Below are 27,989 nucleotides of genomic sequence, written 5' to 3'. Positions count from 1 at the left end.
CTCGACGACGCCGGAATTGACGACGACCGACGTCGGGACCCGAGGTTGAAGACGACGGCGATTTGGCGATGCAGGTGCGCTAAGTGGCTGCAGATGGTGTAGCGGACGCGGGCGGAGCTCGTGGACACAGCAGATGGGCGCGGGGTCGACGGTGGCCACGGCTATGCCGGAGCCATGGCGACGGCGGCGCTCGGGTGAGAGGAATGTGTGAGGGAGAGGAACCAGCCAGGAGGGATATCTGGGGGCCGCCCCGAGGAGCCACGGTGGCCTCCTTATCCCCTCCCATCGCATGTAGCAGCGCGACCGACGAGGTGGCTATGCGGGGACGGGCACGGGCGCGCGCGCCCGGTCTGCCTCCTATAGTAGGAGGTCGAAGGCGACCGAGAGAGGTGGGCTGGGCTAGGCACTGTGCACTAAGGCCCAGTGCACAGTGGCCTTTCCCCTTTTCTTTTTATTTTCTTTTTCTGTTTTCTTTATTTGTTTCTGTTTTGTATTTATTTCAATAGAATGAGTTTTGTAAAATATGAAACTTGTCCAATTAATGACATTGCAATATTTGGCACTACCACAAAAAGTTTGGGAGAAGTTTGAATTTTTCATAATCGCAAAAGCATTTAAAAATGCTGATTTGGCACTGTTTTAATTGCTAGAGACCATTTAAGCAAATAAGTGATGTTGTTTTCCTTGACCAATAATTTTTATGGAATAGTTGCTAAATGATGAACTATTTTGCAACCATGTTTGTGAACTTTAATTTTCACTTGCAATTTGAATTGATTTCAGAGGTGGAATTTGAAATGAGATATGAACTCATAGTGATCAAGCATTGCAAAGCAAAATGACTTAGCATAATCATGAGGGATTACTATAGCTTAATACAGGAGGTGCTACATATTTTTCTGGCGCCTAGGAACCGAGACCAAAACCAAGTCGTTGGTTTGGTGTCCCCCGGTCAGGGCACTTACGAGTTGTTAGCTCCCCTTTTCTCTCTCAGTTTTTTATCACTGGAGATTAATTCCAACAACTCGCTCACCATCTTCTCGCCCAACGTCTAGCTGGCGCCCCTCTAAGTTTAGTGCGACACTGTGTGTGTGTGTGTGTGGGGGGGGGGGGGGGGGGGGGGGTTCTTGTGCTCCACCCTTGTGTTCATGTAGCTCCTGGTGACACCTACAAGTTTTCATAATGCTTTTCTAAATGGAGCTTCCAAATTACACTTGGTGTGCTTCTTTGGTTTATGCAGAGTGCTTGCGAACTTCCCTGTACACACTTCCATGGTGTTGCCATATTGTGTCGTGTGTCGCCGTCAGTGTTGTCCGTATTGTGCCTACAGCCCTAGAGGCACATAACCTACCTTACTGATCAATTCTAGTTGTTGTGGTCGTAGACGCAATTTATATGACTTGTCGAGACTAACAAATTGTAAATAAATGAAAGTGATCTCTAGTTACAATGGAGTCTCTTTTATGTTACAGCAAAAACAATTTTCTAGTCGCTTGAAACACATTTTTGTTTGCGTACCCTAGACACAAGTACGATCGAACTAGGCTGAAGCGGTCGTCGTAGTCGTGGAAGCAAATTTTTCGGCTGACTCAAACAAATTCTAACCAGATGGAAGGAATCTTGATTAGCAACAAATTCTAACCAGATGGAAGCAATCTCTATTTGGCATGGAAGCAGTTTCAGAGCCTGGCCGAAAAAAGAAGATCATGTGTAGGAGGCGAGGCAATTAGAGTTACACCCGAAATGAGGATTGAAAACAAATTGTATGGAAACAAATTGTAAAGAAGTGGGGAATTTTCTGTTTATTGTTCACAATCGCTTCACGGTACAAGGCTAGAATTGAAGATGACAACAAGCCTTATGTTGAGAGGCAAGTATAACTACGTACATGACATTGGCAAAAGAAAGAGGAAATTTGATCTCAACAAAATTAAACAGGGACGAACTATTCCCCTGAAAAGAATGCCATAAAAAGAAAAGAAAAGAAAATCTTGGATGGGGCGGCGTGGATCAGCACGCATGCATTATTACAAACAGAGAAAGGGAGAGCTCCGGTTCATCATCACCAGACGGATCGTTCTCTGTCCGGCGTCCGGGCATGCAGGGCGGGCGGTCATCGATCAGTCGGAGGTGCTGCTGCTGCTGCTGCTGGGCTCCGGTGCATCCGCAGCGGAGGGCTCGGAGGCTGGGGAGTCGGCGGCGGGCGCGTCGGCTGGCGCGCTGGCGGAGGGCGCCGGCGCTTCGGCCTTCTTCTCGGCCTTGGCCTTCTTGCCCTTGGCGTCGGCGAATGGCGCCACGGCGACGGCGACCAGGAGGAGGGCGACGATGAAGACAGCGGCGCGGGCCATTGTTGGCTGGCTGGCTTGGTTGGTCCGGTGGGAGCTTGCTAGCTGCGGGCAGGCGCACTGCTTGGCGATGGATGGATGGATGGATGCTTGTTGGCTTGAGAGATGGAGATGGTGGTGGTGGTGTGGCTATGAGGGCCTCGCCGTGGTGTTTATATGCAGGGGACGCCGGCTATTTTTGGGCGGAGAAGAGAAGGTCGGGTCGCGCGCGCCGAAGGTGGATCACCATCACCATCACCATGCATGCTCATTCCATTGCTGATCGAGTGGGTGGTGCGGAGCGGGTGGTGGCTTATTATTCAACCACTACTATTCTTGTAATACTCCACACTACTAGGGCTGTCAAATAGTAATAGTAATATGCTAGTCGTAGATTTATTTTTTTGAGCGGTTAGTAATATGCTACATCACCCATGGTGTGTCTATATTTTACCGTTTTCGTTCGACAGGCGGAGGACCATCAAGCCAACGTTTTCGCCCACCTCCATCGTTCGCTAGAGGAGATAGGCCAATAGACCAGTTTAATTATTTTCTTATTATAAACAAAGAAAATACAAATTTATAAAACTACCATGATGTTAAAATTTTAAAGTTGTCATTCTACTTTATAAAACTGCCATTTCTCTAATTTGCAAATTTACAATCGAATGATTAAAAAAAGTGCCGTGTGATCTACATATTTTTTTTATGAATTTTTACATGGAGATGTTTTACTGTGCGAAAAATGTCATGTTTTGGAGAAATTTTCTTCTTTCTTTTTGCAATGGACCAAAGCAAAATGCCATGCTGTAAACTTCTTATTTATTTGGTTCACTGTGCAAAAATCATAAAACATGTCATTCGGTTGAAAACTCCATGCAAATATTTTTTTGCATCCTCTTAATAATAAATTATCATGCCTAAAATAATAAAGTTTTCATACTCTCAAATAAAAAACTATCTCTTTTAAATAACAAAACTATTATGTTATTAATAATTAAAGTGACACGCTCTTAATAATAAAACTGCAATCCTCTTAATGAAAAAATCATGTTATTAATAATAAAATGCCATGCTCTTAGTAATAAAACTGCCATCCTCTTCATAATAAAAATGATATGCTATTAATTATTGAAATGCCATGCTCTTAATAATAAAATTTCCATGTGAGAAAGTAAAAAAAAAAGACAATTCCAAAATTAACATGGATAAGTGATACAATTTCCCAGCCTTGGGCATTACAAAAAGACCTAAAAATTGCCGTCTTTTCGGAGACAAAAAATGACATGGCTTAAAATCAAAGAGAATTGTCATGCCACCTATAATTAAAAGTTGCACATGGCAAGTTTAGAAGAAAAAAATCTCCCTAAAATGGGGACTTTTTGTACTTTCAAAAATGGTAAAAATTCAGGATTTTTTCCAAATAAAAATCAAATTTAAAACATGTTTTTCTTTAAAATCTTCTACTACTATAGTACACGGTTTTTTGAACTTTGACTCATCACTCGCGGTGATATTAAAGTATTAGTCGCTGATTTCTTACCCAACCAAACTAATCCAACAGCCGTGGTTTCTGGGATTCGCTTGGTGCGGCCGCGCACCAAAATAAGGTGGACATGATCTTTCTGGAGTATCTTGAACCCACTATACACCTGCACCTTCACGTTCTGTTATTGATGAGAGAAAATGTTCTATGCAAGATCTTCTGTGGCTGTTTTGTGAAGCACCCATCGTGTAAAGTCATCTGGGCACCAAGCCACCAAGAATTGTATCATGTAACCTTGATTGTTGTTTGATCGCAAGACATCACGTGCAGCACGTACCATCTACAATACATATAGTAGTTTAAACGCAGGAGTTCACAACCCCCCCCCCCCCCCACCCACCCACTTCAGTCGAGCGGGAAGTGCCCCCCCCCCCCCCCCCCTTACATAGGAGGTCATGAGTTCAAACCCCTCTTCATGCACCTTGGTCTTGGTCCTGTATTTTTTTTGGAGAAAAAAAGGGAACCTTCGCAAGGGAACAAAACCAGCGAACGAATCCAACTGCTCTAGGTGACATTGGCCTTGCGCCAAGATACATCGATGACAACACCCCACTTCAGTCAAGTGGTAAGCCCCCCACCCCCTGCGCAGGAGGTCGTGAGTTCGAAACCATCCTTGCGCACTTTGGTTCTCCATTTTTTGGAGAAAATGGCTCTTGTTGATCATCGTGCCATTGGCCTTGTGCTAAGATACGTGCAACGTCGAGGAAGCGTTTGCCGAGGTTAGCCTCTTGGCGACCGTTCCTCAGTTATCATTTCCATTTTAAAAGAGATAGAATAATAGGAATTTTCATCCCGTATACGAAGGTATGAAACATGAAAGAATTTGTTCAAACTTATTCATATGATGGTCAGTTACCAAAGTTGGGAATTTTCAATTGTTTTACAATACTAGTCAATGTGTACGTGCAATGCACGTTAATTTGGAAGCATATTAAGTGCATGCGGATATTAAGGAGGATATTATTTGCGTGTTATTATGTGATTAGCACTATATTTGGCATGAAATTAACTACACGCTAAACGTGTTGAGCGCTCGACATTGAAGCAGTCTAGGTCGTTGGATTGACATGATTTTATGGTCGAGATTAATTGGATCTGCCCCTTTGGGTCTTTTTATATTGGTATAGATAGATAAGAAAAACCTAACATATAGTGCATATATAGCTAGGCAGGTAAAAATATCATTTTATTCGATGCAGCAACAACCATTTGCAGGTATAACATAAGCAAAGTTCTATTAATGGCACAGAAAACGTTCTTGCTCTAACTTCATCGAGAATGAACATGTGAACATATATTCAATTTAGATTTTAATGGGCCCGTGTAGTAAATGTTTTTCAATGGGTACCACTAGATTAGGAATCATTATTATGTGCAATACCGTTTTACGCTGCTACATTGTTGTGTACGTTTCTGAAACTAGCAAAATTACATGCTTTGTATTAAAAAGTGGATATGATACCACTAACATGTCTGAATGTTTCCCCTCAAGTGTCATTTTGTTCCAAATTATTCAGAAATTTGTCAACAGAGTGAAACCGGTAAAGGCATTTGAATAGAGAAGTTAGATACCAATTGTTCGAAACATATCTATATATCTTTAAGATTTGGAGGTGGTGCCTCTGCTGCTGCCCATTTGTCTCGATTGTATTGATCCTCAAATTTGTATTAAAATATATTACTCCCTCCGATCCAAAATAAGTGTCATGGTTTTAGTTCAAATTTGGAGTGGAGAGAGTATTATTTGGCACATACTAACAAATGATCTACTTACTGGTTTATTAGAGGAAAGCGGGTTCATACTAAACAATTGTTTTTTTGTCAAAGTAAATTACTTTGCAAATATATCCACCGGAACATGTCCATGTGGAAACTAGTTTTAAAATTGTCATGATGGAAAACATTAAAAAAATGCAACAAAAGCATGTGGAAACTAATTTTACTCAGAACAAATACCAACTTATTGGTATGTGCTAAAAGAGCAAGTTCATACCAGAAACATCTTTTTTGTCATGTGGGATCTAGTTTTGAACCTCGTCGTGAGAGACACAATGGTGAAAGAAGATTTCAGTTTGATCAATTGGTTTGAATGTAATACGACGCGTCGGCCGACGGATATTTTTTAAATATCCGCCTGCTCGGCAGCCATTAGATCTAGTGTCAACCTATGACACAACACACACAACGTCGCGCAAGAAAGGTATTCCCACGTAATTGGATAGAAAGGCTGACAATCAATATCACTAATGATTGCAACAACGACAGTGTTGCGGAAACTTCTGCCACAGATGTCATGTTACGAAAACTTTTGCAACAAAGCTCATGTTGCAGAAGCTTTTGCAACAGAGGTCTTGTTACATAACGTTTTTGCAACAGAGATCCTGTTGCGTATTTTTTTCCGAAACTTTCTTTTTTGCAACATAGATCCTGTTGCAGAACCTCATTGCAACACAACATGTGTTGCCAAAGCACCTCGGGTGATAATTCACTGCAGCGAACACGCAACGCTTCTGAGCCAACGAGATAAGACTAAGTGTGGCCCTAAGAAAGACATGTGGCAATTGGAGCAGGCGGTGGATGCGGACGAGCAATCCGCTGGTTGATTATTAGCATTTCCCTTTGAGAAAATCAGAATTGCTTTGCATGGCATTGACGTCATCTTTTTTGTGTTTGGTATACGTCTCCTGTGCATGAGATAGGAGCTTTCGTACATCGACATACAATTATTTTTTACTGTATGAGATAGCGGCAGCTAAAATTAGTTTTGTTCTGAGTAGGAGGTTATGAATAAATATATTTTTTGGAGTGACTACTGATAATCTAAGCAATTAGATGTCAATATTATCAAATGCAACCTCCGTCCCAAATTAATTTTCTAAAATTTGTCTACGTATGGATGTATCTAGACAATTTGAGATGGAGTACTATTTATAACTGAAATTTATATCATAGTTTATGGCTTTAAAATTATTTGTCCATATCAAAGTATGGAATTCCTATTTTCTCCACAGCAGTCGTTCGGCCCACTCTTGGAGTCCGCCCTGGGGCCCCCGAAACTCTAGGGCCGGCCTTGTTGGATGCTTGTTTGCTTGCATGGTGGTGGTGGTGGTGTGGCTACGTAGTACGTGCTTTGCCACCATATGTGGCGTGCGTTTATGTGCAGGGCACGCCGGCCATTGTTATTGTTATTGTTAGGGAGGCGAGGCGAGGCGAGGGCGTCGCGGTGCGCCGGTGGTGGCCATGGACGGTCGAGCGGCATGCGGTCGGGTGGGTCGCTGGCGATTCCAACTGCACTGGAAAGCAGGGAATTTCTTTGTCTCAAAAAAAAGGGAATTTATATTTATATTTTTTTCTAGGAAGGACAGAAGGAGGTCTCTAATTAGGATAGAAGTACTCAAAGTGTTTTTTCTTCTGCTCGGAATTACCGAAATTCGATTTTCTATTACAAGGCAAAATGAGATGAGTGTGGACATTGACATCACAAACACCACAATGGCTTGAGCAACTAATCAAAGTTTATTCCCATGGGCAATAGTTTGTCTTTCCATCCATTCACCAATTGGTTCAGTGTCAAAAATGCTCTTATATTATGAGAGGTAGGGAGTATAAGATATTGTCACTCCTATCTGTGCCTACTAGCGCTCGGAGTCCAAGGTATTTGTCATCCAACGCTTTAGTCAAAATTCACAAGTTGTTGCGCGCAATTACTTTGCCTTCCACAAGAGTAATCAGGCTGGAAAATCTACTAGACTTTGCTTCCAAATTATATTGAGTTACTTCATGAAGATTGTAATAACATGTTTTTTGAATTTATCAGGAGTGCCACTAAGCCAAGATCTACTAGTTCACAAGTTGCACGCATACTTGGAAAGGCACATCCAATTCATCTCAAACACGAGCTCATAGGCTAAAATAGAGTTATGATTCTTCGCAAACATGTTTTTAACAACCACACTAAGCTGGAATCCAAACGACTAAAAATAACTAACTGCCATCACTCGTCCATGCCATCGTCCATCAACATTTTCATCCTCTCATTGTTCTCTGGAAGATTTGGGATTTTTATTTTCCGAAAGGGAACTGCTAGACTCCGGCGCGGCGGAGGGCTCGGAGGCGGCCGGGTCACCCGCGGGCGCTGGCGATTCGGCCTTTTTCTCGGCGGCCTTCTTGTCCTCCGTGACGATGTTGTGCGCCTGCGCCAAGGGCACGACCGCGACGGCGACCAGGAGAAGCACGACGATGAAGAGGGCGTGACCCATGGAATGGATCGGGCCGGCTGGTTTGGTGGGCGCTTGGAGCTCAATTGCTTGAAGCTGGAGCTGGAGGTGCTTCAGCGTTGGATAATGCTTGTTTGCTTGCTTCCGTCGTGGTGGTGGTGTGGCTAGGTAGTAGCACGTGCTTTGCCGCCTGTTTGGTATTAAACCTAGGCTATTTGTGTCCCTTCATCAACTGGATAGGTGTAGCGACAGTTTGTTGCTTAGACGGCGGTTTTAGTCTTACTGTTATATGACTTTGTAAAGTCTTGTGAGGATAATTAATAAAGTGGCCGTATGCATCGTCCAGATGCAGAGGCCGAGGGTCATCCTCCTTTTCTATAAAAAAAGTACGTGCTTTGCCACCATATGTGGCGTGAGTTTATATGCATGCAGGGCACGCCGGCCATTGCCATTGTTATTGTTAGGGAGGCGAGGCGAGGCTAGGGCGTCGCGGTGCGCCGGTGGTGGCCACGGACGGTCCAGCGCCATGCGGCTTGCATTGCATGTCGTCCAGTGGGTCGCTGGCGATTCCAACTGCACTGCAAAGCAGGGAATTTCTTTGTCTCAAACCAAAAAAGTGTTTTTTCTTCTGCTCGGAATTACCGAAATACAATTTTCTATTACAAGGCAAAATGAAACGAGTGTGGACATTGACACCACAAACACCAGAATGGCTTGAGCAACTGAGCAAAGTTTATTTACCTCCTATGGACAATAGTTTCTCTTTCCATCCATTCACCGATTGGTTAATATGATCTACTCCCTCCGTACGCTCTTATATTATGGGACAGAGGAAGTATAAGATATTGTCACTCCTATATGTGCCTACTAGCGCTCGGAGTCCAAGGTATTTGTCATCCAACGCTTTAGTCAAAATTCACAACTTGTGGCGCACAATTACTTTGTCATCCACAAGAGTAATAAGGCTGGAAAATCTACTAGACTTTGCTTCGAAATTATATTGAGTTACTTCATGAAGATGTTTTTTGAATTTATCAAGAGTGCCACTAAGCCAAGGTCTACTAGTTCACAAGTTGCACGCATACTTGGAAATGCACACCCAATTCTTCTCAAACACGAGATCATAGGCTAAAACATAGTTATGATTCTTCTCAAACATGTTTTTAACAACCACACTAAGCTGGAATCCATCAACATTTTCATCCTCTCATTGTTCTCTGGAAGATTTGGGATTTTTATTTTCCGAAAGGGATGATAACCCCTGGCCTTTGCATCAAGCGATACATACATCCAGTTTTATTAAACTATTCAACAGAACCCAACAAAACAAGTATGTGCATCAATCCAAAGCCACGTTACTGGCAACTGCAGTCGCTACACCTACAAACTTGATGATGTGCCCCGACCACACACCAACACACACACACACAATCTAATCCGGTGCAAGATTTGGGATGATCGCAACAAAAAAGGTCTTCCATGAGCTAGATGTAACCACAGCTGAAACGTTGTGCAACATTGTAAGTGATCTAACTTTATGGGCGCTTAGGCTTGAATGCCACTTCAAATCGACAGAAAGGGCATGGCCTTTCCGTCAACAACTGGGTCGCCGGTTTCCCCCATGTATGCCGCCTCCAGCCTTTGCATCCTCTGCGATGATGGGAACAAGATCCATTGGCCTCCTCTCTTGCCCATGTCCCATCTAACCCTCCTCAATCCTCCTGATGAATGAGTCATCGTGGTCATCATATGGGGAACGAGATGCACATTCCGCAACTCGTCCTTTGACGGCGACAAGGTCTGTAATTCCAGCCTTCTCTTTAAAGGTTTACATCTTCTGTTTAGTATGAAAAAAAATTGGGGTTATAAAGATGTTGTTTCATCAATAACGAAATTATGGGTTGTGTTATGGACCCTATTGCCCACGTTATGGTTGGATATTGAACATCTCAAAACAATAGACTCGTTGTAGTTTAGCTAGTGAAACATGTCACTAATAAATTATCATGAGTATCCTCAATGTGGACACGTCTAGTATCTTTATAATCATTGGTGGGCTTCTCTGCAATGATAAGTGGGTGCCCTCTTTGCAAACAAGTGCAAGAATCAGCGGCTCACCTTCTTTTCAAGTGTCGGTTCACAAGCCGAATTTGGAAGGAGGTGTTCTCCTGGCTGAATCTTCATGTCGGCGGGGCGTATTGGCATAGTTTCCACACGGTCAAGACTTGGTGGGAAAAAAGGGTCATCAACCATGCGCAACAAAGGAAGGCTCTCTCCTCCTTAACCCATCTTGTTGGATGGAAGATCTGGAAAGAAAGAAACGGGTGTGTCTTTAGAAATAAGTTGTGCCGGTGGTAGTTAACACTATTAAGGAGGAAGCGTTGTTTGGGCTTCTGCGGGTGCCAAGCATTTGAGCAATGCAGTGTCACGAGAGTTTGTTCCGGTGAAGCGGCGTGTGTTTTCAAATTCCTCTTATTAATCTCCATAATAAACTCAGAAGAAGAGACTGGCTATCTTTGTAGGATTGCCTCTTGGATGTGTTGCGTAACCAGCTGGATCGACCAAGTCGTGAGACGAATGAATATATATGTTCCATTTGGTGATGTACTACTGACCGTTTTCTTCCTTAATTTCCTCATTATATCGTGTTGAAAAAAATCATGCATGTTCACAGCACATATTAAGATAATCCCTAAAAACGTCCAGTAGCACATCACCAAATGGAACATTAAACCCTTTAACGGTGGCATCAATGGCGCCTCCTCGTCTATGACACGTAAAAGAAATTACTGTCGCTGGTGAAAGGGAGCGCCCGCTCGCGCTAGCCACGTCATCTCCTAGCGATTGGCATGATGCGAAGAAAAAAGAATCGAGCCAGCAATTGGACGAGGCTGTGTGTTTAGACATAGGCAGGTCGCTTTCAAAAGAAAACCCGCATGCGACCTCTCTCGTTTCATCTCCCGCAGCCCCTCATCCCCTCCCTGCTGCTCCGCCGCCGCCGCCGCCCTCCAAATTCACCGCACGACTGCAAGAGAGCTAGCCTGCCCGCGCCGGCGACGCGCCTCCGCCTCCTGGTCTTCTCTATCACGGCACTGGATCTGTCCCCGTCCCCGTTTGGCGTCCCGGTCGATGGCGCCGAGGAGGAGGCGGAGCGGTTCTGTCGTTGGGTTGAGCGGCGGCTGGAGTGGGTCGGCCACAGTGATGGCCGTCCGCAGCGTTGTTCTCAGGCAGAGAAGGGGAGGGGAGCGCGAGATGAAGAGGGGACGGAGAGGGAGACAGCGAGCCCATGGAGAAGCGCCACCGGGAGCAGATCTGGCCGTCAGCGGTAAGAAGGCGGCGCCCCACTCCAGCCGTCTTCCTTCTCCTGCTATGCATATGTTGTTTGTTTGCTAATTTATTGGGCAGATTTTCAACTGGAAGACACAAAGGAGGTGGCGTAATGGGCATGGATATCCTGGTGTTGGAAGAAGAAGCTGAGCATACAAATACTTCTAGGTATTATCGTTTGGCATGTTCCATTAAAAATCACATTAGCAAATATTTGTGCTCAGCAGTTCTATCCCTAACTTCATGACGATGCTTCTGTTAAGTTCTATCCCTAGCTAGTGAAAGTAGAACTCGAATAGTGGTCAGTCGAGCCACAGGTGAGTAAGTATCAAAGAAGTCTTCACCTTCCTTTTGGGTATAACCCTTGGCCACGAGCCGAACCTTGTACTTTTCAATAGTACCATCAGGCCTAAGATTCTTCTTGAATACCCATTTGCATCCTATAGGTTTGCACCCATAAGGACGATCAGTTATCTCCCAGGTTTCATTCGCCAAGATGGAATCCATCTCACTACGAATCGCTTCCTTCCAGTAGTCAGCATCTTCAGATGCATAGGCCTCTGAAATAGAACTGGGAGTGTCATCTGTAAGATACACAAGAAAATCATCACCAAAAGACTTTGCAGTCCTCTGTCTCTTGCTCCTAGTAGGAACTTCATTGTTCTCTTCCACAGGACTTTCAAAGTGTTCCATCGAAATGGCAGGTTCGGTAATTGTAACTGGTTCCTGATTCGATGAACTAGGCATCTCCTGATTAGATGAGGTAGCCATATCCTTCATGGGAAAGATATCTTCAAAAAAAGTCGCATCATTCGACTCCATGATCGTACCGACATGCATGTCAGGTACCTCAGATTTTACAACCAAGAATCTATAGCCAATGCTATGAAAAGCATATCCCAGGAAAACACAATCCACAGTCTTTGGTCCAAGCTTCCGCTTCTTTGGAATTGGAACATTGACTTTCGCCAAACAACCCCATGTTCGCAGATAAGAGAGTTTTAACCGTTTCTTCTCCCATTCCTCGAATGGAGTTATCTCTTTGTTCTTTGTGGGGACTCGGTTCAGGACATGACATGCTGTCAATATCGCCTCCCCCCACCATGCCTTGGAGAGACCCGATGTGTCTAACATGGCGTTAACCAAATCAGTTAGAGTACGGTTCTTTCTTTCGGCCACCCCATTTGACTGAGGTGAATAGGGAGGCGTCCTCTCATGGATTATACCGTGTTGCGCACAAAAAGCATCAAATTCATTGGAAAAATACTCTCCACCACGGTCGGACCTAAGCCTCTTGATTTTTCGATCAAGTTGGTTTTCCACTTCAGCTTTATAGATCTTGAAAAAGTTCAAAGCCTCATCCTTAGATTTCAGAAGATACACACGGCAGTATCTAGTGGAGTCATCAATTAACGTCATGAAATATTTCTTTCCACCTTTTGTCAAAACACCATTCATTTCACATAGATGTGAGTGTATGAGCTCTAGTGGTGCAAGATTTCTCGTTTCCGCAGTCGTGTGAGACTTACGAGGTTGCTTAGCTTGCACACACACTTGACACTTAGATCCCTTGACAGTGGTGAAACTAGGGATTAAGTTCAACTTCGCTAGTCGCGACATGCAACCAAAGTTAACATGACAAAGTCGTGAATGCCACACATTGGATTCACTATTGTTGCAAATATGATTAACAACTTTATTGCAAACGTTTGATAAGGATAAACGAAACAGGCCTCCTGACTCATAGCCTTTACCAACAAAGGTTCCATACTTGGATATTACAAATTTATTCGACTCAAAGACAAGCTTGTAGCCATCTCTACACAGAAGAGATCCGCTAACAAGATTTTTATTGACGGAGGGGACATAATGCACGTTCTTCAGCCGCACGATCTTCCCTAAAGTAAACTTCAGATCGACCGTGCCAACACCATGAACAGAAGCACTTGAACCGTTGCCCATCAGCATGGTTGAAGTCCCTGCGGTCTGATAAGACGAAAACATGGAAATATCACCGCATACATGCACATTAGCACCCGTGTCAATCAACCATTCAGGAGAATGACATACTGAAAGAATAGTGGGAAATATACCATACCCAACATCCTTCATGTCAGTGTCTTCAATGACAACATTAGCGGTCTTGCCGCCTTTCCCAGGATGACGCTTGTCATAGCGATTAGGGCAACTAGGAGCCCAATGATCAGGATCCCCCACACACATGACAAGCACCTTTCTTCTTGCCATTCTTCTTCTTGAAGTTCGTGTGTTGCACAGGCTTGTTCTTCCCATCAAACTTTGCTTTACCATCAAACTTGCCCTTGTTCTTGAACTTGTGGGGCTGGAAGTTCTGCTTCTGTACCACATTGGCACTAGATCCTCCCTCAATACCTCGAGCACGTGTGTCCTTTGCTCTCGCCTTTTCTTCCACATCAAGAGTGCCAATGAGATCCGGGACGGAAAACTCCTGCCTCTTATGCTTCAGCAAGGTAGCAAAGTTCCTCCATGAAGGAGGAAGCTTAGTGATGATACCTCCGGCAACAAACTTGTCCGGCAGCGTACAACTGAAGTGATCAAGTTCTCTAGCAAATGACTGTATCTCATGAGCTTGCTCAACCACGGAGCGCTCTTCAGTCATCCTGTAATCATAGAATTGCTCCATGATGTACAGCTCAGTGCCAGCATCCGAGACCCCAAACTTGGCCTCGAGTGCATCCCACATATCTTTTCCATTAACAATTGACGCATAAGCATCAACTATGTTCTCACCAAGAACACTCAAGAGAGCAGCTTTAAACAGAGTATCCATTTTCTGAAAAGCTTGTGCTTGTTGAGCATCAAGCTCTCCTTCCGGTTTGCCGAGAGTGGCGTCATAGCAACTCATGGTTTGAAACCATAAGACTGCTCTCACGCGCCACCTCTTATAGTGGACACCCTCAAACATAGGAGGTCTCATGGAAGCAGCAAAACCACTTGGGGTAAATTGCCTATAATAAGCTTTTTGGATTGTTGGAAATATGAGCAATTTACCAAATGATTTTATTAACAGAAATACTAGATAAAGCATGACTAATATAACAGTGATAAAGCAAGTCATGCGATTTGACAAAGAGAAGGTAAACAGCAACTTCACATATGAAATGTAACTAAACACATCTAGAGCAGACAGTATAGCAAGTTGCATATATGAAGTAGAACCTAACACATGTAGGGCAGAAACTAGAGCAAAGAACTGTGGCAGGACGTCTAACAGAAAAAGCATAAACACGTACGGGACAGCAGCAACACTGGACTTGGGGTCGACGTCCTCTCCAGCCATGTCGTCGATGAGGTTGTCGACGTCGGGGAAGAAGTCGTCATCGGGGAAGTAGTCGTCGGAGTCCGTGATGAAGAAGTCAGTAGTCGCGCGGAGCGCTCCCCAAAAACCTTATCACCCTTCTCCCGTACAGGACTCAAAGAGGTGCGGTTTCGGAGGCCTACTGTCCCGACTCGCGGTGCACGCCGCAAGCCGGGATGAGGAAGACAGCGGTAGCTCAGGGAATGGAACTGGTGGCGAGAGGAAGGAGAAGTTCTGGTGCGTCTCTCTGGGAGGAGCGACCTCCCTTTTATAGGCGCAAGAGTAGGAGGCGAGAGGGCAGCGACGGGAGGCGAAACGAAGAGACGGAGGCGAAGCGAACAGCCAGCAGCCGAAGGGCTGCACCGTTCGCATTCGAACTCCACTTTTGCAAAAATCTTTTCAGCTCCCGTGTGACCTTTCGTATACCCGTAGTGCGTGGAAAAAATTTAGATATCGGCTCGTTCCCGCAACCCGTGGCGCATCGTGGCGAGGCGTGGCGTGGCGAGGCGGGCGGCGGAGGAGCGCGCGTGGATATCCCTCTTGTTCCCATGCTCGTACAAGTGGGGAAAGAACCTCCCTTATAAGGAGGTCCAACTCCCACTCAACTAGCAATGTGGGACTAAACTTTAATAGTATCCCTTGCCTTGCACAAATGGGCTAAGTGGGCCTCTAGGATTTATTAGGAATTTCTAAAATAGTTATTGGGCTGCCCAAAATAAACTAAATTCCAGCACTTTATAAGCCGCTTGCTTTCCATCACCTGTTTAGAGAGCGATATTACTAAAACTCAGGCATTAAAACATACATGCATACGGTTCGGTAAGAAGCGAAGTGCAAATATTGGGTATGAAAGCGACATAAAACTTCCATGATGGCAGTTTTGTGTAAAGGAGTGGACGCATACTAAATATGCAGGAGCCAATTGCCAGGGTATTAAGCTTTTGAATGTACCAGGTATTAAGCTTTTGCATATACCATGATTAAATTGCATATGATACACAAGTCTTTCGATACATAAGATACACGAGCCTTTGGATGTACCACCATTAAATTCCATATGCTACAAATACAAACAGATTGTAAAGCATTTCAATTAACTGTTTCATATACCAGGATGCAGTTTAAGATTGTCAATACGCCACTAGTGAAATGCATAAGTAACTTGAAGAAGTTTTTGTGAATGGAATAAAGAGTGAAACAGAAAACAAGGGCATTAGAGACTTGGCTAACTTACGGCCGGCCGTATTATAGTCTTACGGTACGGCCTTGCCGTTTTAGGTAAGAATACCATTATTGTATTCTCTTTTTTTGGCAAGATGCTATTTAAGGCTGTATGTAGGCGCTTGCAGCAGGAAATTTCCCCGCCCTCGCGGCTTGCGAGCCCAGGCCCAGATACGAGCACGAATTATAGGAACAAAAGGCAAATCTGTCTCGGAAAAATGATTTTAGGTGCTGCATGTGTATGTTCATAAAAAAGACAATGCATTTAGAAAAAAGCAAATTTGCATCCGCAGCTTTTAAAAAAAAAACCACAACATTTACATCTAGTCCCTAGGAAAAACATAGGTTTGCACATTCTTCTCTATACATGGCACATATCTTGTTTCTCTGTTCGACTGTACATAGTCTGCATATGTATACCGCTATGTAGTCTGCCAGCAGGTATGCTAGCCAGAGGAGGGTCCTTGGGATGATGGAGATGTTTTGCCGTCGCATCCTAGCGAAAATAAGCAGGGACACTTGCAGCATGAAGCTAACAAGCACTAGGATTTGGAGCCCCCAACCGGTCCATAGGCGCACCACTTCAGCCATCAGTGACCACTGAATGCACACGAGAATCATCATATTATAAACAAAATAGTAAAAATACATACATATATTTCCTTCAAAAGAAGTACACAAGCAACCAGAGAGATAATATTACAGCCAACAGGACAGTCAATTAGACTAGTAGTAAAATTGCCTGAATACATGTGATATACTAATGGAATGTACACACATATACAATTTTCTACCATGATGGCCTCTAGGGAATCTATTTATAACTAATTAACTATTTGAGAAATATGGTGCCATTTAATTAATTGTTGGTTTACATAGTTCCTGGTTTGTAAGTTTTTTCTATATCTACACCGTTTAGATGTAGCCATGATTTAAAAGTTTTCCTATATCTACCACATATATTCCATAGCAACAATCCATAGAGCTAATCACGCGAGTCACTTGTGCTGACTGATGTGCTTGGCTAGTAATTTTCCTACAACTAATGCTTCACCCAAATATGCTGTACAATTCTATGTTTGTAGACGCACAAAATACTCTACTAGCTAGTAGTCTCTCCCTCAAATCATACATCACGCCACGATCCCCTTCCTGTCCCCCACGCACGGGTGGTCGCCGCGGCCGAAATCCACGCCGGGAGAAGAGGTATCCATCCCTTGGACGCCTTCCTCTCCCTCAAGCCTCGACCTCGCCGGCAGCCCTCCTCCCGTCCCAAGTCCAGGAGACGCATGGGAACGGCGGCGGTGGCGAGGCGTCTCGCGCGCACAGACACCCCCACCCTACGCCCGCTCGTGCGCGCTGCCCTGCGAGGTTTAAGGCATCGCGCCTGCTGCGCTCCCCTGTGGCGATGATGTGGCTTACTGCTGCCATACAGCGCCTCATCGAGGAGTAGAGCAGCTGCCCCATGCCAGCCAAGATCTTCCAGATCCTCTCCACCCAGCCACCGTCATTGCATGAGGACTTTAACGAGTGGTCACCAAGAAGCTTCCCCAAATCCTACAAGAGGCTCAGGTAAGAATACATACGTACATTAACCTCAATATCTACTTGATTAATTCAGTTATCACACTTTCCTTTTGAACCAATATATGCACTTTCAGTTGAGGACACTCATCTTGCTAATTAAATTGTGTGGAAAATCTTACATGGGCAGTTTAATTGTGTGATTGCTGAGTGGTCCAGTGAGTAGTGCTTCTATAAGCAAGGGAATGATAGAATGATGCACGATTCTGCAGGTTAGACGAGCCGCTGACAAAGACACACCTCTATTCTGAATTTTTACATGCGAAGATGGACCATCAGCTACAGAATATGTTGGCTAACCTCTCACAGGTTGCTAACAAATTTTTTCTTATTGTCATCTTGGTAATTGACATTGGTGGTATTGTCTTTTAGTTCAGCAGAAAGTTGTTCAAGTGAAAATTCAGAGGAACATGTGGAACAAAAGACATGGTATAAAAAGGAAAGGAAAGACTAAACAGTACAATGATGCAGGTTCAGGTTTCATATGTTGTCTTCGCTGCCTCATGAATATGCTAGCATGGTTGTCTTCTAGATTATGCACATGTCTTTGTTTGCCATATACTGTCGACGCATTGTGTAGTATGTACTAATTCGAGGGAGACTGATCTCATATTGTTCACTCTTTAGAATTAGTATTTATAAGTTTTTGTGTGGTTTTAGCACCTCAGTTAAGAAATAAATATTAGCCGTCTCTAAAGAGGTTTGTTGCCTTGCTTTTTAACCTTTTCCCCTGTTCAAATTGTCAGATGATGGCTACAGATATGGACACCTGTATACATATGGGTTGTTTCCTCCGTCAATGCCGTCCTTTAATCCAGTTAATGATGCTGAAGTTTTCAATGGCTTTGGCACCGCATACATATAGGTTCCTCCGTCAATGGCTCAATGCTGTCCTTTAATCCAGTTAATGATGCTGAAGTTTTTAATGGCTTTGGCATGCAAAGCCATCCAAATGTGGAAAATAGATCTCTTGGTTGCAATGAGGGAGTTGTATATGAAGAAGCTCTACAGGTATATAATGTTACGAGTCACTGTAGAAATAGTATATGCTTAATTGCCTGGTTACTTTGATCGAAATCTAATTACTATGGATGGTAAACAGAACTTTTATGCAGCATATCAGTCAAGAAACAAAGGAAGAAGATCTGTCTCAAGGTGCGTCGGTTCGGCGATGGGTCTCTGTTAGGCATGAACTGAGCTATCAGTAATTTGTATATGTTTAGTCTGTTAGTACAATTTGCCAGGTTATTTGGAGAAGGGAAACCAGTAGAAACAATTATAATTGATAAAAAATGCATGGTTGCATGTGCTTTCTCTTTACACTAAGCAATGGATAAATATTCCAGCTTTATTTTTCCTTTTGTATTTGCCTTTTTTTTCTTGGTGGCTAATCTATAACTACCCTGTAGTAATCACTTTCTCTTTTTACATCAGCAGGATTTAATCGATGGAGTTCCGCTGCTAAAGGACGTGAGAGGCAGTCCCATCATTGGAAGTTTACTGTTTGAATCACAAGGATCTGGGATTACATAAGCACATACTTTACTGAATTCTATAGTTCTATTCTTTGGCACATCGGCTGATCAGTTTTGAGGTAAAGCGAAGTTGTTATCCGAAAAATACTTACCTACTTAAAGAAGGTCCAAATAGAAAAAATGTTGGTTTTCAGGTATGCTAGCATTCAAATCTACTTCGGACACCAGATCACACATCAAAATTTTGAGACCTGAAATGATAGCTTTAGAAGAAGGGTATCAAAATAGATTCATGGTCTCTTTGCTTAGTTCTATGCTTCTCAAAATGCTTTAGTATATGCCCATACTATCATAGTACGAATTGTTCTGTGAGCAGTTTCCTTTGTCTACCATCAGGGATAGTAATTCATTCGGTAATCTGATATGTATATGTTCTGCATTTCTGACTGAAATAATGGTAAGTTTGGCTTTGGCAATTGGTGTGTGTAGTTTTTTCAGTTGATATAATTTGATCATGCTGAAGGCAAGATATACATCATGGTTACTTCACGTAGCTTAAAGGGTCTGGGTCAGTGTTAAATGTGAAATAGCTTCACCGGGCAAGTTGTTTCACTTCTTTACATTCAAGAGTTAAACCAGGGACGAAGCACAATCAGACACTCTGTTTTTGCAAAATATTTTCTACCTTCCTCTGTCGTTGAAGTGTATTGGCTTTCTTTCTTACAATACAAAACTGAAAAGTATTGTTTATTAAGATGTCAGCTTTTTGTTCGTGCAAAAAAACTTCAGAAGTGTCGGCTCATCGGGTCTTCAAAAAATACAACATGGAACTTCAGCTTGCAACAGTTGTACCCCTCACCACTCTCCCAGCTTAGTGATCTCGCACAACCTTTCTCTCATGATGAAATATACCAAGCTTTCCTCTCTATGAACACCAATGCTAGTCCCGGACCAGATGGCTTTGGACCAATCTTCTTCAGAAAATACTGGAATGATATCAAACAACCCATCCTAGCATTCTTCTCTGCCTTCCATGATCAAACCGCTTCTTTAGAACGATCCAACCGGGCCTACATGGTTCTCCTTCCAAAATCTCAAGCCCCAACAACCCCAGACGCATTCAGACCCATATCCCTTCAAAACTGCACGCCAAAAGCAGTTGCCAAAGTCCTCACCAATAGAGTAAAACCCATCATCCCACTGCTCATCCACTACGACCAGACTGGCTTCCTTCATGGGCGCAACATTGCTGAAAATTTTATATACGCTGCGGACATCCTCAGTGCATGTCACAACCGCAGAGCCCCGACCATGATCTTCAAGCTTGATTTCAGGAAAGCTTTTGACTCCATATGCTGGTCCTCCCTCATACAAATCTTACAAGTACGTGGCTTTCCCTCGGACTTCTGCTCTTGGATACAAAATATCCTTCTCACCGGGAAAACAGCTGTTCTTTTAAATGGCGTTCCAGGTTCCTGGATTCAATGCAAATGTGGCCTACGCCAAGGTGACCCCTTCTCGCCCTACTTATTCATCATCGTTGCTGATGTCCTGCAACGTCTAATCGCAAAAGCGTTTCAAGCCAACATTCTCTGTCACCCTTTAAGGCCTAACGAACCTCCCGTAACACTTCAGTACGCTGACGATACTCTGATAATTGCTGCGGCCAGCGATGCCGCCACCATCATCCTCAAAAACACCCTTCATGACTTCGCTCTTGCTACGGGGCTAGTCATCAACTTCCAAAAAACGGCTCTTCTCACCATCGCCACCGACTCCCCCATGCAAAACAGCATTGCCGCTGCGATTGGTTGTTCCTTATCCTCCTTCCCGCTAGTGTATCTAGGTCTACCACTCTCCCCCACCAAACTGCCCCTCACAGCTTTCGACCCGATCATAGACAACTTTCGAAAATTTCTCTTCGGTTGGGTGGCACGCCTGCTCTCTCGAGGGGCACGTCTCACCCTGCTAACTGCGGTTCTTGACTCCTTAACAGTTTATTTTATGTCCGTCTTTCGCTTACCAAAATCGATCATAGCCAAACTGGACGCCATCCGGAGGGCTTTCTTCTGGTCTAATGAGACAACCTGCACTGGCGCGAGCTGCTTGGTCGCGTGGAAAAACGTTTGCAAACCTAAAGTTACTGGTGGTCTAGGCATTAAAAATCTGGAAGTTCAAAACCGCTGCTTGCTTATGAAATTCTCCTCCAAAATTCTTCAACACCCAAACATCCCCTGGACCCAATGGTACCACCACCAATACCCTCTCGGCATTGCCACAAAAACCTCAAAACCCTCCTTTCTCTGGAAGATCATCAACAACAACTTGCCACTGCTAATTGAGCACTCCTTTGTGCTCACATACAATGGTCTTTCCACCTTCTTTTGGCTTGATAAATGGTTACTACAAGCTCCACTACAAAAAGTTTTCCCAAACCTCTTCTCACACTCCATTGATGATGAGGTTTTAGTGGCTACTATTTGGCAAAACAGCTTGTTGGCGAACCTACGGAACCGTCTGTCTAATGTTGCTGCTCGCGAGTTGGATTGTGTGCTGTTGTTGTTGCAGGATTTCCAGCAGGCGGACCAACCTGACGAAAGGTCGCTCACCCACGGCCTACCGTTCTCTGCCAAGAACGCCTAGTCCTCCATTCTTGCTGATGAGGACACAGACCCCTACCATGACTTTGTCTGGGCCTCCAAAATCCCGATCAAAGTCAAGATCTTCGCCTGGCTCCTCTTCTGGGACCGCCTAAACACGAAGGCTAGCATGTTTCACAAACACATTGCACAATCTGCTGCATGTCCGCGCTGTCAAGACCCTCATGAAGACGCGATCCACCTCATCTCCAACTGTTCTTACGCTGCTCAGGTCTGGTCCTCCTTGGGACTGCCAGCCCCGACCTCCCTTGCTGCGCTGCTACAACACCCAGAGCTTCATGGCCTCGATCCCAATATCTGGCCAACGGTGGCTCTGACTATCTCTTGGAAGCTGTGGGACTCCAGAAACGCGCTGGTCTTCAGAAACGAGGATCACTCTCACAGAACCATGATTCGAAACATTGTTGCTGATTTCTCTCTATGGGTTTTTCGGTTCAAAAAGAAAGAAGACAATATCTCCGCTAGACAGTGGCTTTACTTCCTCTCTTCAGTTGTGCCCTGATAAACATGTTGTAATTGAACTACTATGGTGTTTCTCGTTCCCTCATTTTGAGTGGTAATATATTCAGGTGGGGAAGCTCTCCCCCCCGGTGACCGTTCAAAAAAAAAGTATTGTTTAATAAACTATAATCGAATTTTTCTAAGGTGGAGATGAGAAAATTTTTGAACAAGATAGAACACTCAGTATGGTATCTGTGTTTCTTAATCAAGGTCCTGAATTTAGCTTGATGAACTATCAATTCAAATAGATCAAAGAACAATGGTTATAACTTTAGTAGGGCATTCTGTCCTGGAAATACAATTGTTGATAGATCTGCTTTCCTGCGATCAAGAGACAAAGAAAACTGGAACGAAGCAATCCTGTTACTGAATTTTTGTATATATACGTGCGTCATCCCTCAAGAGAACTCTTAGTCAGAGTCGAACTCTGCATCCTCTCCGCCTTCCCTAACCCCTCTCATAAATATCGTCTTCGGTGGCTTGGGGGAGAGGAGCGGAGTGGGGTTTGGATCCCGTGGATGCGGACGAGAGAAGCAAAACATTGATGCCGGCGGCAAGGGCCTTCCCGAGACTCCGAACGTGCTGCTTGACAGAGCCTGGACATGTGCAAGGGAGGCTCGCCGCCGTCGGGATCCGGCCACCACGGGCTCCCAGCGTCAGATCCGTAGGTACCGGAACCAATCTTGCAGCCACCGTTGGTTTCTCTCGGAGCAAGTGCCGCCATTGGGATCCGGCTACCACGAGCTCCCCAGGGTTGGATCCGTCTGTCCTGGAGCCGACCCTGCGCCCTGTGCTCCTTTTTCTCGGAGCAAGCAAGCGACTGACGCAGCAGCGGCACGAGGGAGCGAGCTCTGCCTTGAGGTGCCACTGGGGCAGACAACCACGAGCTCCTCCACCACCATCTCCCGGCCTCCCCTACCCGGGTTCATCTGCTCATCTGCACCGTCATGGCGGCTAGCATCAGTACCTCTATCCTCCTCACCAGTTACGTCACACACCGATATCAATAGGGACTGTACCTTGCTTCATTCCGACGCGTGGAGGCTGGCCTCCTCGCCCACCCCGTACTGCACTGCTGCAAGGTCTGCATTGCTCAAAATTCTCTCTCTACACCTGCTCTCCCTCTATACCTATAGCATGGCATGCTAAAGAACTTGATCAATTCCAAAAAATATTCAGTTTCTACATTACAAGTTGGTGTATGCCACATGTTAGATATTTTTCCTACAATAACCTAAACTTCCTTTTCATAATGGCAGGACAAACCAACCCAGGCGGAGGTAAATAATGTAGTCAAGCAAACGCACATAGTACTATAGGGTCTGATCACTTCCTGTGTGTACATTGGTACTGAGTTAATGCATGCCATCCAACTCATGCATCATATATAAGTGATGGCATGCTGTTGCTGAATTGTGAACCATACATCTACAAAGAAAATCATGGGAAACTTCCTTCCGTGTAAATTGTGTTTGTACAGATCAACTGCAGCTGTGTATGTATTGCTGAATATTTATGATATGCAGAGGGTTGTACACACATATTTTCAAGGGGAGTAAAAGGGCAGTTGTTGTCAACCTGCTTGTGCTCTATAACAGACTTGCTTACTAATCGTGTTGGAGGATGCCGATGCTGCCATAAACATGTCTATGATTTAATGACCTGCATCCCAGCTCAAATCTTGTGCCTCCATTGATTTTGTTGTTTTTGCATAGCTTCTGAAGGTCAATGTAGCCAGTGAGTGTGCCCTCGAAATCAACGTCCTTCATATTAGCATCGTCGAAGGTTGGTCCTGACAAGATGGCATTCTTAAAGATTGCAGCTTTGGCATCAGCTTTTCAAAAAGAATTGAGGGCTTTCGGCTTTTCCAAAATTTGCAGCGTTCGTGAAGCTCGTGCCTGAAAGTATTTCGAAGAGAAGTGTCTATGAAGCAAAGTTATATCTCAAAGGGTTTGTATTTGGGAGAAATCACAACAATACACTGTGGTGAATAAACAAGCATTTTATGTCTGTCTATGATCAATGTAAGGGTACATATGAAAGGGTCAGTATTTGGAAGCAATGAAAACAATGAACAAAGCAGTGTGGTATAAAACCAATTAACATGTGTAGTTATGTTTCTGTTACCTTTGAAACATGCACCAACAGCATAGGCCTTGAAAAATGACAACTTCTATCAAGTTAGCACCTTCAAACTTTGCGTCCAACATAAAAGCCGCAGATAGAGTCTTGCCTTTCAGATTATCTTTATCGTTTGCGAAATTATAGAACCGGAGATGGTACTACACACCTACACCCCAGTTGCTTGACCAACCGTGTTACCATAAAATCCAGCCTCACATCTCTTTGGATTGGTTGATGGTAGAGGCAACCTCCAACAACCATAGCAATCAGGGAATAATGTTAAATCAGAAAAGATTTTCTACTTGACAAACTCATGATCTTTCATATAGTAGCTTGGATGGTTAAATTGGAGCCAGAAATTGCTGCCCATCAACTTCAGGTACAACTGTTCTTCAATATTCAGTAGTCTGTATGCATGTTGGTTAAGAAACTTCAGGTTTGATATTTTGTTAGTACATCTCTCAACTTACTTGGAATATTCTATTAGTGTAAACCCATGTGATATTTTGTTCAAGCATATCCACAAAATCACACACTTCTGACTTATTTTCCTAAGCGGACGAGTTTTCTTTCAATATTACGTGACCAAGTGAAAATGGAACACAATTATACATTTTAATTGGACTCTAGCATTTGCTCACGTTGTGCTACACTTACTGTATTCTCCCGTTGCAACGCGTGGGCACTTTTTCTAGTATGATTTAAGCATATTTTTGATAGACGACAAAGGATTTGCAGTGGAGGTAGATGTTAAACTTGTAAGCGAGATTCACCTTAAATTAACGGAAGAAGAGACGAGCGAGGCTTACTCCCACGTAGCAATCAGAAAAATATAGGAGGAACACTTAATTTGGATGCTTTGGTTGATATATAAGCAACTTTGTAAGCTGCTGACGGATCTGGTCCCTTGCCCAGTCCATAAGCCTCTCCATTGCTTCTCTTTGAAGGGAAAAAAGCACTAGCTTTAGGGCATCTACAGCAACAAATTTGGCCCCTCAAATGCCTGTGGACGTGAGGACGTGGGCATAGCCCAGTGGTTGGGGGCGCATGATTGTAAACCCAACGACCAGAGTTCGATCCACGTCGGGGACGAATTTCTGGAATTCTCATGAGGGATGCTTCTTCTATATCAATAAACCGTGGGTGCTAGTGCCCATGGAGTTTCATTTTTCAAATGCATGTGGACGCGCCTGGTCAGCGTCCGAGCATGTCCGCTTTGACTCCCTATTTTTTCATTCATGTAGCCATGTTTCTCACTTTTTTCTTATATGTCCAGTCACATGCACGTGATTGGTGGAGAAGGAGAGAGAGAAAGAAAAAAATAATAAAGAAAGAAAACAGATACTCTATGAGGGGCCCAATCCTATGTGACAAACGCAGGATCACTGACCAGGCACGCCTGGGCACTCCTCATGCTCATCCCATATATGAGATGAATATGAGGGCTGCCGGACAGCCGGACATTTAAGGAGGCTTTGAGGGGTCCGGTTGAGTCAACTTTTGCTTCTCTCTCCTATCTGGTCGGTGGTTCCCGCGTCCGCCCGGTCAATTTGAGGAGTCCGACTGTGATGCTCTTACCCATATATAATTAGTTGGATAATTCGCTTGGGCTTTGGACGATTCCTCTTGGGAGCAATGTATCAAAGGCTGCTGAGGGGTCTGGTTCCTTGCCCAGTCCAGGGGTAAGGTATAAAAGCACTAGCTACCTTACTTTACCCATATATAATTAAGTCCAGGGGTAAGGTATAACAGCACTAGCAGCCTTGCTTTACCCATATATAATTAGTCCAGGGGTAATTAATCCGCTTGCGCTTTGGACGATCCCAACCTTTGCTTTTGCTTTTGCTTTTGTTGCTGCAGAAACTTAGGCCTCTGCACCGAAGTGCACATAGCCCAAAAGTTTATACATTGATGCACCTGAAGGGTGCTTAGAGCATGGTTAATAATACAGTAAACGATAGGCTAAAAGAAGTTGTCATGTCATCTACAACCAACCTCTTAATCGGCATGTACATTAGTAAGTTTTAAATATGTACTAGTTTATCAATACACTAGTGGAAAACATGGCTTTGGTCCAAGCCGGGGCAGCCTATTAGTCTCGGTTCAGTCACGAACCGAGACCGTAAAGCCAGAGGGCCGGCCGGGCCTCATGGGGCATTAGTCCCGGTTCGTCTGGACCCTTTGGTCCTGGTTCCAGACAAGAATCGAGACCAATGGGCCTCTCTCCTGGCCCACAACCATTGGTCCGGTTTGTGGTCGGAACCGAGACCAAAGGGGTCTTTTAGTCCCAGTTCCAGCCACGAACCGGGACCAATGAGATGCCTATATATACCCCCTCGCCAGCGAGCAGAGCACTCCATACTGCTTTGTTTTTCGGCCGGCGAGGGGAGAGCTTTGTGGTGCTCTAGCTCACCTCCTATGCACATGAGGTGTTCGATGAAATGCCCGAGCCACACTTAAGCTTTCTCCTCTCGAAGCTCCTTGTCCAAGCTTCATTTTCCTCAAGATTTGTCTAGGTTTGGCGGTTCGTCCTGTCCCGTCCCCGTCCTCACCGCCGTCGATCGCCCGCACCGATCTCGTCGCCGTCACCACTGTGGTGAGCCTCTTGATCTTATCTTCTTTCTAAAAGAAAAAAAGTTCTTAAGTGTATAATTTAGATAGATACTTGTGTAATTTTCTTACTATTATTATTGATTGTTATTATATAGTGCGATAGTTTTGGTATCCGCCTCCGTCAGTCCTCGTCCTGTCTATGAGTCGGATGTGGTATATATTATCTTTTATAACTATTTGGTTCATTTATTGTTTATGACAATTATGCTGACCAACGTGACATCGATTTTTTATCTAGGAGGTATGTGAACCGGAAATTCCAACCGACCATATTATCGAGAAGATGGTTCCTGCCAAGGTGATGTGGTATGCTCCTATAATACCACGGTTGAAACGTCTGTTCACAAACAAAGAGCATGCCAAGTTCATGCGATGGCACAGAGAGGACCGTAAGAAAGACAGGAAGTTGAGAGCACCCGCTGATGGGTCGCAGTGGAGAAAAATCGAGAGAAAGTACTGGGAGGAGTTTGCAGGTGACGCAAGGAACGTATGGTTTGGTTTAAGCGCGGATGGCATTAATCCTTTTGGGGATCAGAGTAGCAATCACAACACCTGGCCCGTGACTCTATGTATCTATAACCTTCCTCCTTGGCTGTGCACGAAGCGGAAGTTCATTATGATGCCAGTTCTCACCCAAGGCCCTAAGCAACCCGGCAACAACATTGATGTGTACCTAAGGCCATTAGTTGAAGAACATTTACAGCTTTGGAATGGAGACAATGTATGTGTGTGGGATGAGCACAAACAAGAAGAATTTGACCTGCATGCGTTGCTGTTTGTAACCATCAATGATTAGCCTGCTCTCAGTAACCTTTCAGGACAGACAAACAAGGAATACCACGCATGCACGCACTGTTTAGATGACACCAAAAGTATATACCTGGACAAATGCAGGAAGAATGTGTACCTGGGGCATCGTCGATTTCTTCCGACCAACCATCAATGTCGAAAGAAAGGCAAGCATTTCAAAGGCGAGGCAGATCACCGGAAGAAGCCCGCCATGTGTATCGGTAATCACGTACTTGCTATGGTCAATGATTTACATGTAATCTTTGGAAAG

The 27,989-nt window shown here is 44.3% G+C and overlaps 2 protein-coding genes and 1 pseudogene across 2 annotated transcripts; 1 reads left to right on the top strand and 2 right to left on the bottom strand.

Annotated features, from left to right (window-relative positions):
- Positions 1–1,779: 1,779 nt before the first annotated feature.
- On the bottom strand, positions 1,780–2,491 carry LOC123108607 (outer membrane protein H.8). The gene has a single exon (XM_044530359.1). It carries the CDS (start codon positions 2,346–2,348, stop codon positions 2,121–2,123), a length of 228 nt encoding a protein of 75 aa, XP_044386294.1. The 5' UTR covers positions 2,349–2,491; the 3' UTR covers positions 1,780–2,120.
- A 17,851-nt stretch (positions 2,492–20,342) lies between these two features.
- Positions 20,343–23,976, top strand: LOC123101892 (uncharacterized). Its single transcript, XM_044523135.1, has 4 exons — positions 20,343–20,414; positions 20,503–20,538; positions 22,607–23,274; positions 23,452–23,976. Exons 1-4 carry the CDS (start codon positions 20,343–20,345, stop codon positions 23,474–23,476), a joined length of 801 nt encoding a protein of 266 aa, XP_044379070.1. The 3' UTR covers positions 23,477–23,976.
- Positions 23,800–27,989, bottom strand: part of LOC123101891 (thylakoid lumenal 17.4 kDa protein, chloroplastic-like) — a 78,042-nt pseudogene continuing 73,852 nt past the window's right edge.

Source organism: Triticum aestivum, chromosome 5A (assembly GCF_018294505.1).
Source record: "Triticum aestivum cultivar Chinese Spring chromosome 5A, IWGSC CS RefSeq v2.1, whole genome shotgun sequence".
NCBI classification, from domain to species: Eukaryota; Viridiplantae; Streptophyta; class Magnoliopsida; order Poales; family Poaceae; genus Triticum; species Triticum aestivum.
This window is presented reverse-complemented; position numbering and strand designations above follow the sequence as displayed.